At 41.3% G+C, this 18,463-nt stretch overlaps 2 protein-coding genes across 3 annotated transcripts in view; both read left to right on the top strand.

Moving 5' to 3' along the window:
• SOHLH2 (spermatogenesis and oogenesis specific basic helix-loop-helix 2) overlaps nt 1–1,367 on the top strand; it is a 47,561-nt gene extending 46,194 nt beyond the window's left edge. The window contains exon 12 of the mRNA XM_077752636.1: nt 1,286–1,367. Within this exon, the coding sequence (XP_077608762.1) occupies nt 1,286–1,306 (21 nt within the window). The 3' untranslated portion in view covers nt 1,307–1,367. The remainder of the gene's footprint in view (nt 1–1,285) is intronic.
• A 6,003-nt stretch (nt 1,368–7,370) lies between these two features.
• Nucleotides 7,371–18,463, top strand: part of DCLK1 (doublecortin like kinase 1) — a 396,113-nt gene continuing 385,020 nt past the window's right edge. For both annotated transcript variants that reach the window (XM_077752539.1, XM_077752542.1), the window contains exon 1: nt 7,371–7,384. In XM_077752539.1, coding sequence (XP_077608665.1) covers nt 7,377–7,384 — 8 coding nt within the window. In that variant the 5' untranslated portion in view covers nt 7,371–7,376. The remainder of the gene's footprint in view (nt 7,385–18,463) is intronic.

The raw sequence follows: 18,463 nt of genomic DNA, 5'->3' as shown, positions 1-18,463 counted from the left end.
AGTACTATCTAAGCTGAGACCTGAAGGATAAGAATTAGCCCAGTGGAGAGGTCAGGAGTTGGGAGTGAGGAGGGGAAAAGCATTCTAGGCAGATGGATATAAACAGTGGTATCATTTTTCTTTTTTAATGTTTGAGGCTTTTATTTAAATTCTAGTTAGTTATATAAACAGTGGTATCTTTATTTTTTGGAGGAACTGTCCCGTTCTAGATGAAGACCCAAATCCTCCTGGCCTGCTTTAAATGGACTCCTAATAACCTTAGAATAGTTGCTAATACTTTTACATATTAATAGCTAACATGTTTTGAGCACTCAGTAAGTAATGTGCCACATACTCTGTGTACTTAATGTGGATTATCTAATGAATCCCTGAAACAATCCTTTGAGGTAGGTGCTATTATTATTTCCATATGACATCTGTAAAATGGGGATAATGTGATCTTCCCAAAAAAACATTTATGAGGAAAATATTTTAAAAATACTTATAAAGAAAATTTGAAAAACGGGAATTATTTACACATACAGTACTTTTGTTAATGATTATCAGTATACCAACAGGAAAACCAGGGTAAATGAAAAAGAGATTGTAACATTATTATTTTTTTTATTGTTGACCTTTACTTCTGTGTGTAGTTTTTGCTGGAGAATTGTTGTAAGATAATAATTACTTTTTTCTTATTTTTTAAAAAATGTTGGGGCACCTGGGTGGCTTAGTCGGTTAAGCGTCTGACTTTCGCTTAGGTCATGATCTCACGGTTCGTGGGTTTGAGCCCCACGTTGGGCTCTGTGATGACTGCCAGCTCAGAGCCTGGAGCCTATTTCAGAGTCTGTATCTCCCTCTCTCTCTGACCCTCCCCTGCTCACACTCTCTCTCTCTCTTAGAAATAAATAAAAATATTTAAAAAAATGTTTATTATTTATTTGAGAGACAGAGAAAGAGCACAAGTTGGGGAGGGGCAGAGAGAGAGGGAGGCACAGAATCTGAAGCAGACTCCAGGCTCTGGGTTGTCAGCACAGAGCCTGACGTGGGGCTCAAACCCACAGACTGCAAGATCATGACCTGAGCTGAAGTTGGACGTCCAACTGACTCAGACACCCAGACACCTCTAATAATTACTTTTAATAGCAATAAATAATACATATTTTAATGGGTTTATTCACCTGAAGATTTCACATGGTTTTATAAATAATTTCATATTGCTTTAGGACATAGAAAATGTATTTGTGACATTATGAATAAGAACAGACCAAGATTAAATTAATGTGGTTTTCTTTCCCCTTTGCAGCAACAGTTTTGGGCATATTAATAGCACGTGTTTGAATTCACACTCTAAACCACCTGTTGGGTGCAGTTTAACAATAAAGGAAGAATGGAACAAAGAATGATCTTGAAAGCTACACCCAGAGACCTAATATCAAAAGAGTTTGCACTGTATGGCTTCTGATAAATGTGCTAAAACCTTCTGCAGATAGATAGCAAAAGTACTAGCCACTTGCCTTCCACTTAATCTCATATATACTTGGATCTCCCCCAGCCAGAGCACTAGAAGAACAGATGGCCTGGTGACCTAGACTTTTTTTTCCCCCTCAACAAATATTCCACAGTTTATGACCCACTATAAAGAAGGTCCAGGTACATTTGATAAATTGGTATGATTAGGGAGGCGCTTTGATACTCCAGCCTCATTGAGTATAGATGTTACAACCGGATTCCTATTTTTAGTATCGCTGTGAATTACTGTCACTCATTTCTAGGTAACTTTCTAGATTTGACATCTTAGAGAGCTTCCTCCGTTAGGCACCATCCCAACTAAGATCTCTCAGTTCAATAGAGGTGTTTATCTCCTCACTTGACTCCTAATGAATAAATTGATGTGTTTGTTTTTGCATTTTGTAAATCCCTTGAGTCAAATGATAGCTAATAGGTAGATTTTTCTTTCTGGATCTTCAGCTATAGGCTTTCTTTGTTATTCTTCTCTTCCTCCCTATTGATATTAGAAAAAACTGCTGAAAATAAGAGAAAAATATTTGTTTTATATTTCACTGAAATGTTCTTTTATATATATATATATATATATATATAATAAGTTTTATTGTTAAAGAAAATACTCAGTTTTGACCCTGAAAATGGTAGTCCGTTTTTCTCTTGTTCCCTTTTGTAGTACAATATAGGGAATTTAATTTTACTAGATTTTTGAAAAGTTTAAAAATTACTTTAGGCATAGCCTAATTTTCATGTTAAATTGTATAACTTTTCTTTCAGGATGCCATGATAATGGAACCTGTAGATGGTTGACCAACTTTATCTTTATAAAGAAATTACAAGCTTCCAACTAAGATTCTATGCTTGTTATTACAAGTGTGTGCTTGACTCTTTATACTCTGGCTTTTAGGAGTGATTGCTTTGACACTGTAAGAGAACCTGTTTAGGTATTTTGGGAACTTGAGACCACTTCTTGTGTTCACAACTGGTTTTAATTGTTAGTAGGACTTTCGCTTTACATGCAGATTTCCCTAGGTGCACATGTGGGTCATGAGAGAGAGCCTGTCGGTTGTGAACCCCGCAGAAGACCTGGTACATCCTGGCTTCTGGCTGCTTTCAGTCCCCTTTTCCTTTCAACATGAAGAGCAAGGCTCTCTGATCCATTGTTAAAGCTCTGGTTTTTTTCATGACTGCTTCCCATGATCCTGAACTTCATGCAGGTGTCCAAATTTGTTTCTTTATGTTTAAAGAATATTAATTGTTTAAACATTTTTTAATGCTTATTTATTTTTGAGAGAAAGAGAGACAGAACGTGAGCAGGGGCTGGGTGGCAAAGAGAGAGGGAGACACAGAATCTGAAGCAGGCTCCAGACTCCAAGCTGTCAGCACAGAGCCCGATGTGGGATTTGAACCCACAAACAGATCATGATCTGAGCTGAGGTCACTGCTTAACCGACTGAGCCACCCAGGCACTCCCAAATTTGTTTCTAATACTAGAACTTCATTTTTAGTTATTGTGCTCTTCCAAGTAAGTTCAACTCTCAGCCAAGGAAAGAAGAACCATTAAAAAAAAGGAGCAGATTTTCCTTTGTAAAATCAAATTGGCTGGTCATGAGACAGCTGCAGTGTTATTTTTACAATGAAAAGGGTGCAAGGAGTTTGTTTAGGAAAGGTGACAGCTTGCAGGTTTCACACCAGTGATATAGCAATCACTGTCCCTGTCTGCACAAGACAGGGTGGGGTAGAAACAAACATTTATTGAGCCCTTACTATGGCCCAGGCAAATGATTAGACTTTTTCTTTTATTTTTGTAAAGTTTATTTATTTATTTTGAGAGAGAGAGAGAGAGAGAGAGCAAGTGCACAAGCACAAGTGGGGAATGGCAGAGTGAGAAGGAAAGAGAGAATCCTAAGCAGGCTCTGTGGTCTCAACATAGAGCCCAGTGTGGGGCTTGAACTCATGAACCACAAGATCATTCCTGAGCCAAAATCAAGAGTTGGACACTTAACACACTGAGCTACTCAGGTGCCCCAGCAGTGGATTTTTTTTTAAGTTTATTCATTTTGAGAGAGAGAGAGAGAGAGAGCAGGAGAGGGGGAGAGAGGGAGAGAGAGAATCTCAAACAGGCTCTGAGCTATCAGCAGAGAGCCCAACACAGGGCTTGAACCCATGAACTGTGAGATCGTGACCTGAGCCAAAATCAAAAGTCAGATGATTAACTGACTGAGCCACCCAGGTGCCCCTAGACTTTTTCTTGAGGAGAAGAACCTAGCCTTACTCATTTCTATATCCTCAATGTCAGCCATCTTGCTAGTTGGATGGATGGATGGATACCTGCGTGAATGTGGAGCCAAGAGTGGTAGCAATCTGAACTTGGGGGGTGATGAGTATGAGAAAGAAAAGCAAGAGACAAAGTCAACTAAGGAAATCATTTGAAGCCAAGACAGATGGAAGAATGAAAATTGATATTTACCCATCACTATGTAGTTTTTATCAATAGTTTATCAGTCCGTTTACACTTATTTCCTTCCCCTCATCACACTCTTCTAATATATGTGTTAGATGGTCTCCCACACGGCAGAAATGACAGTAATTGGTAATGTTCATAAACACAACTCTTATATGTTTAAAGGAGAACACCTTTAAACACCGTTGAATACCTCAGAAATTATTCAGTAATTTATTAATTTGTTCAGCAACTATGTATTTGAGAGGCATTGTCTTAACTGCTGGGAATACAGCTATATATGAGGCATGGGTGTTTTTTTTTGTTTTGTTTTATTTTGTTTTTTAACCTTCTATATCCAAGAGCTTGGAATCTGTTCAGAGAGACAGGTAAAACAGAATTATGGTGGAGTTTGGTGAGTGCTGTGACAGGGGAAAACATGAAGTATTATTGGGTACCTACAAGCATTACACAACCATTCAGGGGACCCATGGGAAGCTTTTGAAGATAGTAACATCTTGGGCACCTGGGTGGCTCAGTCTGTTGGGCATCCAGCTCTTGGTCTGGCTCAGGTCATGATCCCAGGGTCCTAAGATTGAGCCCCACATTGGGCTCTGTGCTGAGACTGGAGCTTGCTTGTGATTCATTCTCTCTCTCTCTCTCTCTCTCTCTCTCTCTCTCTTTCCCCTTCTCTCTCCCTCTCCCTCTCCCCCTCTCTCCTTCTCTCCCTCTCTCCCTCTGACACACTCTCTGTCAAAAAATAATAATAAAATGCAGATATCTTAGATGTTACTACATTTCTGAAACTAGTGATAAAGTACTTCCTATGGTTATTGTGAGGGTTAAATGAGATGTGTAAAATCCCTTAAAACAGTGCCGTGGCACATAGGAAGCATTTAATACCTGTTTGTGATAATGATTAAGCTGAGATTTTAAGAACCAGTAGACATAGCTAAATGGTAGAGATGTGGAAACCAACGAGAGAGATGAGGTTCCAGATGGAGAGAACTGCATTTGCAAAGGTATCAAGGAAAGGACTGCATAACACAAATGGAGGAGGAGTGGAAACTCCCGGGGCTGTGCATGGAGTTCAGGTGTGAGATGGAGAATGAATGAAGCAAAGAGACAGCCAAGGGCCACGCGATACTGCCTTGACTGAGCTTACCACGGTGCTTGTTGCAGTTAGGAAGTTGACATGATCAGATTTGCATTTTAGGATGGCTGCTCTGGCTTCAATGAATTAAAGGCAGAATGAGTTGAAGGGGGCTAAAACTGATTGAGGGAAGGGGTGGCTGTTGTAGCAATTCAGACAAGAGATGGCCAGAAATAATTCTTTGGCAGTGGGGATGAAAAGAAGCAGACAAATTTGATTAGTGTTAAGGAAGCAGAGTTAGCAAGACTTGGTAGATGATACAATATGAGGCTTGTGAAGAAATAAGGCAAACGCCTAGATTTCTGGCTTTGGTAGCTAGTCACATAGTACGATGGCCACTGAGGGAACACAGAGAAAGAGCATTTGGAGGTCTGGTGCTGGAAGAGAGTTTTATGTGGGGACATGCTGTGTATAGCATATCCTAGTAGAGTTAGCCAAGAGGCATTCAGATTTGTGCAGCACAGGTGGGAGATTTGGATGAGAGATGATGTGGTTTGAGGAGTCATCACTCGGCGGCAGGCGGGGGGTGGATGTTAAAGTTGCAGATTCAAACATTAAACATTAAATGGTGGGATTGACTCACAGAGGCCTTCTAATCCTGCAGTTCTATTATAGTCCATCATGAGTCACTTGGTCAGGCCCATAGTGTCTTATAACATTGTAAGTCACCAGAGATTTGAGATACTTTGGTAAAACTCTCAAAGGCAGAGGGCACAACTTGCCAGTAGCAGCTGTGTTTGTTTGCTAGTTGTTTTTTGAATTGTGGGGAATTTCTCTGAATCTCTAGGTTCTAAAACATTCAAAACTTAGGCAACGCTGGATCTATTTCTAGTATGACAAAGTAGCAACAAACTGCTCAGGCAAGTAGTGCCTACCCCTCCTTATGGGGCATCAGTTTTACTCTGGTCACTTCCTACCTAGTTTGCCTCATTCATTGAGCTGACTTGCCTGGTCCCTGTAGGCATTCTGGTGTGACTCATATATAGGGAAATCACTTTGGGAGAGGAACGGGGGCAGCATGTTAAAATGCAGATTCACAGGCCATACCCCACAGGGTCAGATTGGTAGACTTGGCTGGTCTAGTACTTAGGAATCCACATCTAAACATTGCCAGATGTGCTGTGGTATCTGATTATCCTACTTAAAAACTCAGTGCACATAAATGGATGCAGACACCCATAGAGACACAAAAACAGTAAAACCACACATCACTGACTTCCAAACCTGGCAGTGTATCGTAAGCACTTGTAGATTTATGAAAACTATACATATCAGGACTCCTATCCCAGAGATTCTGATTCCATATTTTTAGAATGGGGCCTGGTACCCCGCATAGAATGGAGCCACTGTTAGATTTATAACATGCTAATCATGTGTATGTTAAAGGCTGATGTCAAGAAGTGTAAAGTAAGGAGCATAGCCCTCCTAAATCTAGACAGGTCAGCACTGAGAGAGTAACCACTTCCACACTAGTTGATTGAGAAAGGTTTTGCCGAGGAGGTGAGTTTCAAAAACTGCCTTGATGAGTCAGAAAGATAATTAGGTAAAACCATTCCATACCCAGAGTATAGTTGTGGGAAAACTGAAAGGTAAGAACAGACCCAGAGAGTTTTGAGTAGGTACAACTAATAAGAGTGAAAAACAAAAAAAGCAAGGTAGGGGTTTGTTCCTTTTAGTTCCTGCTGATGGCAATGGAAACTGCTTACATGAAGGCAGATGATTTCTTATTCTTATTAAATCTTTTGTTTTATAAAATTACTCCAAAGGTATTGTTACAAAGCAGAACTCCATTTCTGCAAAATAGTGAACATTGGAAAACCTGTCATGTTTTTGAGTACTTGGCATTGACGTAACAAGATCTTGAGACCAAACCTGTCAATTTTCTTTGCAACTATTGGGCATGCGATTGTTTCTCCCCTTTCCTCTGCCTGTCTTCCTGTTACATGGAATAAGGAAGCAGGAAGCCCACAGATCACCTTGGTCAATCCGGTATTAAGAGCTTGTTTCATCACCATGGAAATATGACACTCCCATGAAAGATGTCGAAACCTCTTATCTCTGTATTTTTCAAGGTTGTTTTTACATCCCAGAATAATGTTCTTTCCGAACACAAAAAAAAAACAGGAAGACACGCACACACAGTCACATTACTCAGTATCATGTATGCTGCTTTTACTCAGACTCCAGAAGAAAAGATTTTTCATTTTTGCTTGAAGCAAAGATTTCTAGATTCAGATTTTGGGCAGTAGGGCTTGACCACTGCTGGGAGAAACTTCAGGGAAACAGACTTCAAAAATGTACAGGTAAGCTTGTTCTGTGAAGTCTGCTAAACCATACATCCTTAAGAAGTCTCTGCAAACAGGCATTCTTTTCCACTTGTTTCTTCCCCAAATAGTCTTAAGGCTAATGTGAGGGTGTTGGGAGTGGTGTGTTTTGCCAAACACTGAATTCCTTCTCTTTCATCCGGTTTCAGGCAGTTTTCTTATGTCTTTCAAAATAATAGCCAAAAATCTTTAAAAATTCTAGGGCTTAGGCTTTAGGAGATTCCATGGCATTTTTAAACCCCAACGACAGACCTCAGTGCTGCAAACACTGTGAAATGTCCTTGACAATCATTTCCCCCCATAGACCTGAAGTTGATATAAATTTTGAACTAGAAACTATTGGAAAGTAGACCATCTTTCCCATAGCTGTGCGTATGTTGGAATAGGTGCACAGAAACAAGAATAAACATTGATCCCCTCCCCCCCTTACTGCTTTGGTCTTACATTGCTTTTCTCATCCTGTGGTATTCTAATACTCTTAAACTTGTTGCTTATAAAGCATTAAGGGGTGAAAAAACCCATAGGATTCACTTCACTGTTGGTAACTGTTTTTAAAAATAGTTTTAGATTTTATTTGCTATAATTGAAAAAGGCCAATGTGGTTGAAGCATTGATTTTTATCTCCTAATGGAGCACTGTAATTGACCTACCCTTTTATGACATCTAATTGGTAAAATAATGATTTTAAATACTTGCTAAAAAGACACTCTAGATTCTTTTTTCCAGTGTAGCAGGAAGTTCAATTCTTTTATAGGATTAGTGAGTCAAGACCTGGACAAAAATGCCTCTAAGCTTTTGACAGAGTCCAGGGAAAGGGTAAGGGTTGAGATACCAGTTTAGTTCTTTTTCTTTAGAAGTGAAAAATAGTGTTTGAAATATTGAATATAAGTGTTATCTTGGTATTTAAAAAATGACTTTTTAAAGGGTTAATCCTAATCTTGAGTAACTGGGAAACAACTGTAAGATTTATTCTGAGCTCAAAATACTCCCTTTCTTGAGTCATGTGAGAAGAATTGTATATGGGAAGGGAATTCCTTTCTTGACCATCATTGCCCTTGCCCTCTGCAGCAAGAGCTGAGTTTCAATGTAAATATTATTCCTGGCCACAAGACTTCCCAGCTTCTTTTAAGAAATCTAGTCACAGAACCTGACTGGCAGAGAATGTGTTTATACTTCGTATCACTATCAAGTCTCCCTAAAATGGAAAACCTACAACAAAGGATGCAATAAAATGCTGCTCTAGGGGTGAGATTGTGTCCGCCCGAGGGGCAGTTACAGGGAGATCATGTTGAAGGATTTGTATTTATAACCTTGGCTTTGGTCCAGCCAAGGCTGGGAAAAATACTCCCAGTTCTCCAGCCCTACAGCAAACGGTGTCAATTCACTCTACAAGGAGGCATGTCCTCTGGCCGGGTTTGGGGGAGGTGAACTTGAAGGTGCTTGTGTGAATGGTTTGCTTGTTGAGGCTCAAAATAGTTTGTGAAAAGAAGGTACCCAACCAGGTTAATTGCATTAGAGAAAATGAGTTAAAATGTTAAATCTCCGTTACTAGAATTGGCTTTGTGTCATCTGGGTATTTCCTTCAGATGCTAATAGAAGCTCAAGAATACTAATCAGATCCCACTGGCAAAGCCAAGCTCGTCACAGCAGGCTTGCAGCTGATGATTATTTTTCACTGTCTGCGCGGGGATATTCTGCCACCACTTAAAGGCAAGGCAAAGCCATTGGTGATCGTGTTCCTTCTATGGCCAGTCCAGGCTTCCCAGAGCATATTCCTCATACTGCTTGCTCTTTTACATTTCCCTGGCCCTTACCTCTTTATCATCAATGCCTGATGCCCTTGCTCTGTTCAGCTCTGTAGGACTGCCTTACACATGGGCCCCTAAGCTTCACAGGAGAGGTAGCTGAGTTTCTACGAAAAAAGCATGAGGTTAGAGGTCATACTGGCTTGATTGAAGCCTGGTTCCACCATTTATTAGCGCATATATTTGAGCTAATTATTTACTTCATCGCTGTTTCCGCTTTTGTAAAACGGAGGTGACAATATTCACTTATTCAGGTTCTGAGAACTGGAGATGATGCTTATAAAGTTCCTGGCATGCAGCAGCCCTCCCTGAGTGGAAGCTGCTATTATCTTGCTGCCCTGCCTTCCTGCAGCTTCTCTGCTCGCTAGGACACCACACAGGAGAAAGAAGAATCATGGTTCTCAATATCACTTCATACCACTCCTCCCGCTTTGTAGGGTTCTAAACAGTGAGGGTCTCTCATAAGCTCTCTCCCTCCCTCTGTGATTGTTGAGCCAGCAGAGCAGAGCACTTCTGTTTGATACCCTCTTCCCCATCGCCCACAAGCCCCCACACCTTCCACCAGAGTCAGGCTGAAGCGTTTTGGTAGCAGGGAGGGAATAAGCAGTTTGTGTGGATTCTCCACATGCTTCTGGGGTTGCTAAGGAGCCTACTCCTGGGTTATTAATCTCCAGGTCCTGACTTTCTCTTCTGCCATCACACCCCAGCTTTAGGGGTCATTTATGTGAGAGGCAGCATGGCACATTTGAACCCCAGCTCTGTTGCTTCTGTTCTTTACTCAGGGCTCATGAGCACTTGGTTTCTCTGAGCCTCATTTTTCTCATCTGTAGAGCTAATACCTAACCTGCAAGTTTGTTCTGAGGATTAGAGAAAATGCTCACAACATGTCATTGAGGATAGCACCTTTCCCACAGTAGGGGCTCAATAAATAAAACAAATTGCTTGTTATACTTGTACAGGCTTCCTCTGCCTCTTCTTTGCTGAAAGCAAGCAGCATCCCACTGGCCATTTCCCCTCATAACTTCTGCTTTCTTGCCTTTCTTAGACCCACAGATGCCATCAACCAACATTAATCATTGGTCCCTTTTTAATCTTTTCAACGATATTTTGTGTTATGAAAGTAACATGGGTTTATAAAATTTCAACCAAAGAAAATTGTATAAAGTGAAGTAAAAATTGTTGGGCCAGCTGAGAGATAGGGCAGAGACGCCACAGAATGGCATACTTCTTGAGATGGCTGACTTTCCCGCCATTTCTTAAGATGGCTGACCTTCCCGCCAATACATCGGTGACCCTTACGACTTCCGCGGGAAACAGAAACTTAGGCAAGAAACCAAAACCTCCTGCCCGGGACTTTCCAGTCAAGAGACCGCCCCTGTTATCTGGACTTCCCCACCCCCACCAACAGGTTATAAAACCCCTCACCACCCAACCCCGGGCGTGACTTCCCCGACTCCCCTCTCTCGAGTCGCGGAACCTCGCCCGAGGGTGCATGCAATAAAACTCCTCCTGCGGAACATTTTGCCTTGGAGTCTTTTTTTACTCACTTAAAAACTCTTACAAAAATCTCTTTCTTCCTCTGAAATCCCACTCTCTCTGGAGGTAACCACTCTTAACAGATTGGTGTGTTTCCTTCTAGATTTTCCTTTATGTACACAAAAACATATGAATTATGCATATGAAGAGACATTTAGATTTCTTACAAAATTAGAATCCTGTAATATTGTTCTGCATTCATTTTTTCCCCTACTTAACTCATTTATGGACATTTTCCATACCAGTGTGTCAAGACTTCATTCTTCTTAAGAGCTGACATTGTGTTCTATTTTAAGAATATCTCAAAATATATTTAACTGTTTTTCCAATGACAGAGATTTATTTTTTCTTCATTTAAAAAATCTTACAAATGCTATTACAATAAGCAACATAATTATATCTTTGCATGGTTATGAAATATATCTGGGTGATATATTTAGCCAAGAAATATTTAAATGAGTGCCCTCCAAAACAAAGGCACTGTTCTAGCAAACTCTTTAACTTCAGGGAGCTTAAGTTCTAAGGGGGAAATACCTTAAATAAATAAATAAATATAAAACGCCATGTCAGCTAGTCATGAGCTGTGATGCATACCTTAAGGAAGAGAGAAAGCAGGGACAGGATGCTATTTTAGATAGGCGGGTGGGGGGAGAGGGCTTGAAAAGTTGACATTTGGAAGACACTTGACTCAAGTCAGAGAGCAAACTGTTTTTGTGATCTGGGAAGAGAGCATTCCAGGTAAAATGCACTAGGGTGGGTGTCCTTGAGGAGCAGCAGGGAGGCCAGTGAGGCTGGAGTAGAGTGAAGGAGGAGAGCATGAGGAATGACATGATATAGATCCTCAAAGGCCTGTGGTTTCCTAGCAGGTGGAAGCCCGTCTAAGAGCAGGGAGGCGTGTGACCTGAGGTACATTTTGAAGGGACCAGTGTGATGGCTGGGCAGACCGTAGACTGTGGGGACCCAGCGCAGAAGTGGAGAAATAAGATAGAACACTCAGTAATCCAGGTGAATTGATGATGCTACTCTGACTATGGGTCCTGAAACGTAGTTCTTAAAAATAATGGGTTCAGTGGCCTGAAGAAAATAGAAGCCTGATGAGAGGGTTCAAGGGAGAATGGGAGAAGATGTAGAGGCATCAAGAATAGACAGCTCTAAATGGAGTTTTAATGGAGTTTTGCCATGAAGGAAGGTTGGGAAATGAGGCGGCTGCTGGGGTAGGGGGAGCATGTGTGGTTAGAAAAGGAGAAATTCCTGCATGTCAGCACGCTGATAGAGATTATCCTGTAAAGAAGGCCATATTTATAATGCAAAGAGGTAAGGTAATGCTGGCACAGTGTCTGAGTAAGCCAGAGGGTTGCAGAGACAAGAGCAGGTGTGTCCTGTCGGTGGTGGTAGGAGGGAAGGCAGCATGGTGGGCCCCGATGCAGGAGAGAGGACAGGTGTGATGGTGGGGGTTTTGAAAGGCGGGAGAAGAGAGGAAGATGTCCGACATAGTTTTCCAGGAGAGCGGGAGTGTGAGTAAACTACGGCAACATGGGGTTGCTGTGCAGCAAGAACTCTCACTTGAAGCATGTGGTCATGAACTTAAGTGAGACCAGTCAGCACATGTTTGTGTGTTTTCTCAAGCAGATCCAGCTGCCTAGAGGGTGGTGTTGAATAGGCAGAGATTTAATTGGGGTCTCACCAAGACTTTTGACAGAGAAGATAGGGTGTAGAGGGTCCATGGAATGTATGAGAGTGACGATAATGAAGAACCAGGGAGCACAGCATAATGTATAAGCTTGTCACATAACTGTTGTGCACCTGAAGCTAATTTAATGTCGTATGTCAATCATACTAAATTAAAAAAAAAAACCCATTCAGGAAAAGAAAAAGAACCAGGGAGCCGCAGCTAGGTAGGGAGGGTGGGAAGGGCCCTATAAAGAGGATCAGTGGATTGAGGTCTCAGTCCTGTGTGTATAAAAAAAATCGTTGACATCACAGGACTAGATCGCTGAGACATTAGGGGGTAAGATCAGCTCTAGTGGTTATCGAGTGGGATACTCAACATTGTGCACATGGGGTGGGTGCTGTTACTGGTATGACCTTGGGAGTGTTCCTTCTCATTTGTGGAAAAGCGATCCTGCAGGGCCATTGAGAAAACACATATACCAGTAAGGCCTCGTTTATCCAATAATGTCAGAAATTGAGAATCCTATTCTGGAATTTGAATATTCCAGAAAACAAATACTTAAAGCATGTGCTTTATTTCAATACTTTGGATAGAATTCTTTCTAGTGGCCAGTTAACTGATTAGCTTCAATCCTATCACTAAGAGAGATTGTTCTAGAATAGAATATGTGTGCAGAGAAACAGCACAAGAGAGTAAGACTGTGTAAGCATGTTAAGGAAGATGTACATTCATCAGCCAATGTTTTCAGAGATCAACCATTCCCAGGGAGTTAGACTTTTATAAGATAATGAATTTCCATTTTTATAAAAGATACAGGAAGGAGACTCTAATTACTTGCTGATCAATAGTTTATTTCCAGTCTATAGCAATAAGTAGGAAACTAAAGACACAGAAACACAGTAAGAGATTCAGATGAATGTAACACCAGATACAGAGTTCAGGAATATGGAGTAAGTGCCAAGTACTCAATGTGCTGAGAAAAAAGGATAAGTCCTTAGATTGATAGAGTGTGACTGGATCCAGATGCACCCTCCTCTTGAGTTAAATGGTAAGTGCTTTTAAAACTGGGGAGGATAAAGTTAGCATTTCAAGTATGTTAACAGAAAGTAGATTTTTCCAGCAACAATGTTGGGACCACTGCTGGCTATTTGGAAGAGAAAATAGAATAAAGCTGCATTCCTACTTCTTCAAAATAATTAATTCCTGATAGAGTAAAGACTTAGGAGTAAAAATCAAAACCAAACCAATTATTAAAGAAAACAGATGTATATTTTTTTAAACTCAAAGTGAGGACTTCTTTTAAAGAATGGCGATGAAACCCAGACCCATGTGATTCAGCACGCGCGCGCGCACACACACACGCACACCCATCATATTTTCAATTAATGACTGGCAAATGGCTGGTTTCCCTACTATATCAACTCTTTAAGTCAATAAGGAAAAGACAAGCAGCCGGAGTGAAAAATGGGCAAAGTTCATAAACAGGATTTTATGAAGAAGCATAAGGAGAACAAATGTATGAAAGCATGTTTACGGTAACCATTGATAAATGAAAACAATGAGCTATTTCCCTCCTCCTAGATTTGGCAAAGGTTATAAGCTTTAACTCCGTGTTGGCAGGAGGGTGGGGTGAAACGGTCACATACGCGGGCAGGGGGTTATATTTGCATCACCTCGTTGGCAGTGTTTGTCAGGATTTTCAACGTACATACTTTTAATTCCACAGTCCCATATCTAGGAATGCATTATAAGCTCAAGGCCTTCTTCTCTAGAGGTAAGGTAAGGGCCGCAAAGACGCCATTGTCCTTTTTTCCTCCAGGCACAGCACAGCCTGTCCCACCACTCCAAGTGAAACCAGTCCCCAAAGAGCCAATACTTAGAACCGATGTCCCAGCTTTCCCTAAACGGCCACAAGGATTAATAACGCCGTCACTGTTTCATGCCTGTGTGGTTCCGTCTCCAGCAGAAGTCTCTCCTATCACTCTCCCGCCATAATACCTCTTAATAGCTCCTATTTGGACTCCTTCCCCCACCCCCACCCCCTTCAACCCAAACTCTTCTTCTGGAATCCAGTCATCAGCAAAATCCTTTATACCGTACTTCTTTCTAGGTCTACCCCTCTACTCACATCCTGGGTCTCCTCCCCTCTTGACCAGTCAAGGACATTCCCTTAGCACTTGTCCCCTCTCCTTGAGCACTGGGTAGAACCTTCATATGGGGTAGATCTCCCGGAACAATAAATGCTTTAGTGTCTCCCATTAAAAAAAAATCTTTTGACTTTCTGTTCCTCTCCACACTCCACTCTCCACCCACACTCACTTCCTTCCAGTTAATGTCCCATTTGTTTATTCCCCTTTCGAGTAAAACTCCTTGAGAGGATTGTTTGATGCTTGCCTTCTTCACTGTATCATCTCTCATTCTTTCTCTGGTAAGCATTTTTCATGAAGTACAACTCACCTCCTGAAAGGTGCACCAAAAGTAGGTATGCAGCTCAGTGAAGTATCACAAAGTGAACATACCATGTACCAACTCCCCGGTCAAGAAATAGAACACTGTCTATACCCCAGAAAACGTATTCCCTCTTCTACTTACTATAGACTCCTTCCCTACCACCCCTCCCCCCAACAAATAGCTATCATTACTTTAAAAATTTTTTTAATTATTTTAGAGAGAGAAAGAATATGGGTAGGGGGAGGGACAGAGGGAGAGAGAGAGAATGAGAGGGAGAGAGAGAGAGAGAGAGAGACCCTTAAGTAAGCTCCATGCTCAGTGTGTGGAGCCTGATGTGGGGATTGATCCCGTGACCCTGGGATCATGACCTGAGTTGAAATCAAGAGTCAGATGCTCAACCGACAGAACCATCCAGGCACCCCAACTATCATTACTTTTTTTAAAAAAAAAAAAGTTTATTTTTGAGAGTGCAAGGGAAGGAGGGGCAGAGAGAGGGGGACAAAGGTTCCAAAGCAGTTTCTACACTGACAGGCTGATAGCAGTGAGCTTAATGTGGGGCTTGAACTCATGAACCACGAGATCATGACCTGAGCCAATGTCAGACACTCAGCTGACTGAGCCACCCAGGTGCCCCCATCATAGCTTTTGTTTTTTTAAATATTTTTAAATGTTTTATTTATTTCTAGGGGAGAGAGAGAGAGAGAGACAGCGTGAGCAGGGGAGGGTCAGAGAGAGAGGGAGTCACAGACTCTGAAACAGGCTCCAGGCTCTGAGCTGGCAGTCAGCACAGAGCCCGACGCGGGGCTCGAACCCACGAGCCGCGAGATCATGACCTAAGTGAAAGTCGGACACTTAACCGACTAAGCCACCCAGGCGCCCCCCATCATAGCTTTTAATACAACACATCATTTTGCCTGTTTTGAAAAATTGCTTTGGAATAATACATGTTTATTTGGAATAATACGTATTTCTTTGTGCATGTTTTCTTTCTTTAAAAAAACTTTTCAATGTTTGTTTTCTATTTATTTTGAGAGAGAGAGAGAGACTAAGGGAGGGGCAGAGAAAGAGGGAGAGAGAGGATGCCAAGTAAGCTCCATGCTGTCACCAGCTGAGCCATCCAACCCCTGTGAATGTTTTCTTTAGCCCATTATTATGTTTGTAAGATTCAAGTTGTGTGGTTATGAGGGGCTAGATCACATGGGCCCTAGGAGGGTCTGAGGATTTCTTTTCTGAGTAAAATGAAGCCCTTGGAAGGTTTTAGCAGAGGAATGACAGGATGCAATTTTTGCACTGAGAGGCTCACTCCGCTGCTACCTTGAGAATAGACTGAGCTGGAGGGTGAGGATGAAGACGAAAGTAGAGAGATGGGTTAAAGAGCCATCGCAACGATCCGATCACATCATTCTCCAGCTTTAGAAAGAAGAGGCATTTTAGGTCAGTCCCTCAGCAAAGCTAAACAAAGCAATAATAAACCAAGCTCAGTGTCGGACCTGCAATAATTAGGCCAGCTCTCACAGTTTAGGAGCAGAAAATAATTAACACCTTCACAACAAAAATAGCCGTTGGAAGCAACTGTAATTTTCAAAATTAAAATCGGATAATTTATAGCTGAGAATGAATAGAAGCTTCAATATTCTGAACCTTTGTATCTTAAAAGCAATTAATACTCAGAACACAAAAAGCACAGTCAAGGCCAGAAAACCAAACTAATTTCAGCTCCAACAGGGAAGGGCAAGATGGTGATGCTCACCAAGAGCTGACTGATAAGCAAGTAAATCTACGATTGCCTCAACATACCTATTAGAGACATGGTATAACACAGTCTCCAGCATTGTGCATCACTGTTCACATTTATCCTTGTTACTCTGAGCACTTGTGGCATCACAAAGATTTGTTTTCTTGATAACAGGTGTTTTTCAATGACTCGGTTGAGACCAAGGATTACATGTGGTTGGTTCTTTTATCTATGACTGCACATTTGTCTTGCTTCTGCAGGTTGTCAGCTTTTGAAATGGAAAATTTAACACTTTTACTCAGACCTGATTATTTTGTTCTCTGTTGGTTTGCATCGTTCTCTAGACAAGAAATAGGGCTGGGACTTGATGGATTTTAAATCTAGTACCATGAGAGACCCCTATTTTATATCATACACAAAAGTCAACCCAAAATGGATTACAGACTGAAACGATAAAACTCCTAGTTGAGGGGCACCTGGGTGGCTCAGTTGTTTAAGCATTTATTGATTTTAAGCTCAGGTCATGATCTCATGTTTTGTGGAATCAAGCCCCTCATCGGGCTCTGTGCTGACAGCAGAGAGCCTGCTTGGGATGCTCTCACACGCATGCTCTCTCTCTCTCTCTCTCTCTCTCTCTGTGTTTTCCCCACTTACATGCATGCTCTCTCTCTCAAAATAAATAAACAAACTTAAAAACAAACAAACTCCCAGAAGAAAACATGGGTGGTAAGCTCCTTGACATGGGTCTCGGTGACGAGTTTTTAAGATCTGACACTTAAAGGCAACAAAAGCAAAAATCAACAAGTGGGAATGTATCAAACTAAAAAAAACTTCTGCAAAGGAAACCATCAACAAGATGAAAAGGCAACCTATGGAATGGGAGAAAACGTTTGCAAGCCACATTTCCAATAAGGGGTTAATATCCAAAATATACAAAGAGCTCATATGACTCAATAGCAAAAACCAAACCAAACAAAAACAATAGTCCAATTAAACGGGCAAATAATCTGAATAGACACTTTTCCAAAGAAGTCATACAAATGGCCAACAGGTACATGAAAAGATGTTCAACATTGCTAATCACGAGGGAAATGCACATCAAAACCACAATGAGCTCTTGCATCATACCTGTCAGGATGTCTATGATGAAAAGGCAAAAGATAACAAAAGCTGGCAAGAATTTGGAGTAAAGGGAACATCCCTGCACTGTTGGCGGGAATGTAAACTGGCATAGTCACTGTGGAATACAGTATGTAAGCTCTTCAAAAAATTAAAAATAGAGGAGCTCTTGGGTGGCTCAGTAGCTTAAGCACCCGACCTCAGCTCAGGTCATGATCTTATGGTTCGTGAGTTTGAGCCCTATCTCTGTGCCCCTCCCCTGCTCACACACAGTCTCTCAAAAATAAATAAACATTAAAAAATTAAGAACAGATCTACTATATAATTCATCCCATCTCTGGACATGTATCCAAAGGAAACAAAACCATTATTTTGAAGAGATGCCTGTAGTCTCCTGTTCATTGCAACATTATTCTTGGTAGCTAAAATATGGAAACAACCTATGTTGGTGGGCAGATGAAGGGATAAAGAAAATGTGACACATATAATTTGCNAACAACACAGATGAACCTAGAGGGCATTCTGCTAAGTAAAATAAGCCAGACAAAAAAAGATCAACACTGCATAATATTACTTCTATGTGCAATCTAAAAAAAGAAAAAAGCTAACAAAGCAGATGAACATTGGGGAAGGGAAGGAAACATAAGATAAAAACAGAGAGGGAGGCCAACCATAAGAGGCTCTTCAATACAGAGAACAAAGTGAGGGTTGCTGGGGGGGGGGGGGAGGGGGGTTCTGGT

Source organism: Crocuta crocuta, unplaced genomic scaffold (genome assembly GCF_008692635.1).
Source record: "Crocuta crocuta isolate KB4526 unplaced genomic scaffold, BGI_CrCroc_1.0 scaffold190, whole genome shotgun sequence".
NCBI classification, from domain to species: domain Eukaryota; kingdom Metazoa; phylum Chordata; class Mammalia; order Carnivora; family Hyaenidae; genus Crocuta; species Crocuta crocuta.
This window is presented reverse-complemented; position numbering and strand designations above follow the sequence as displayed.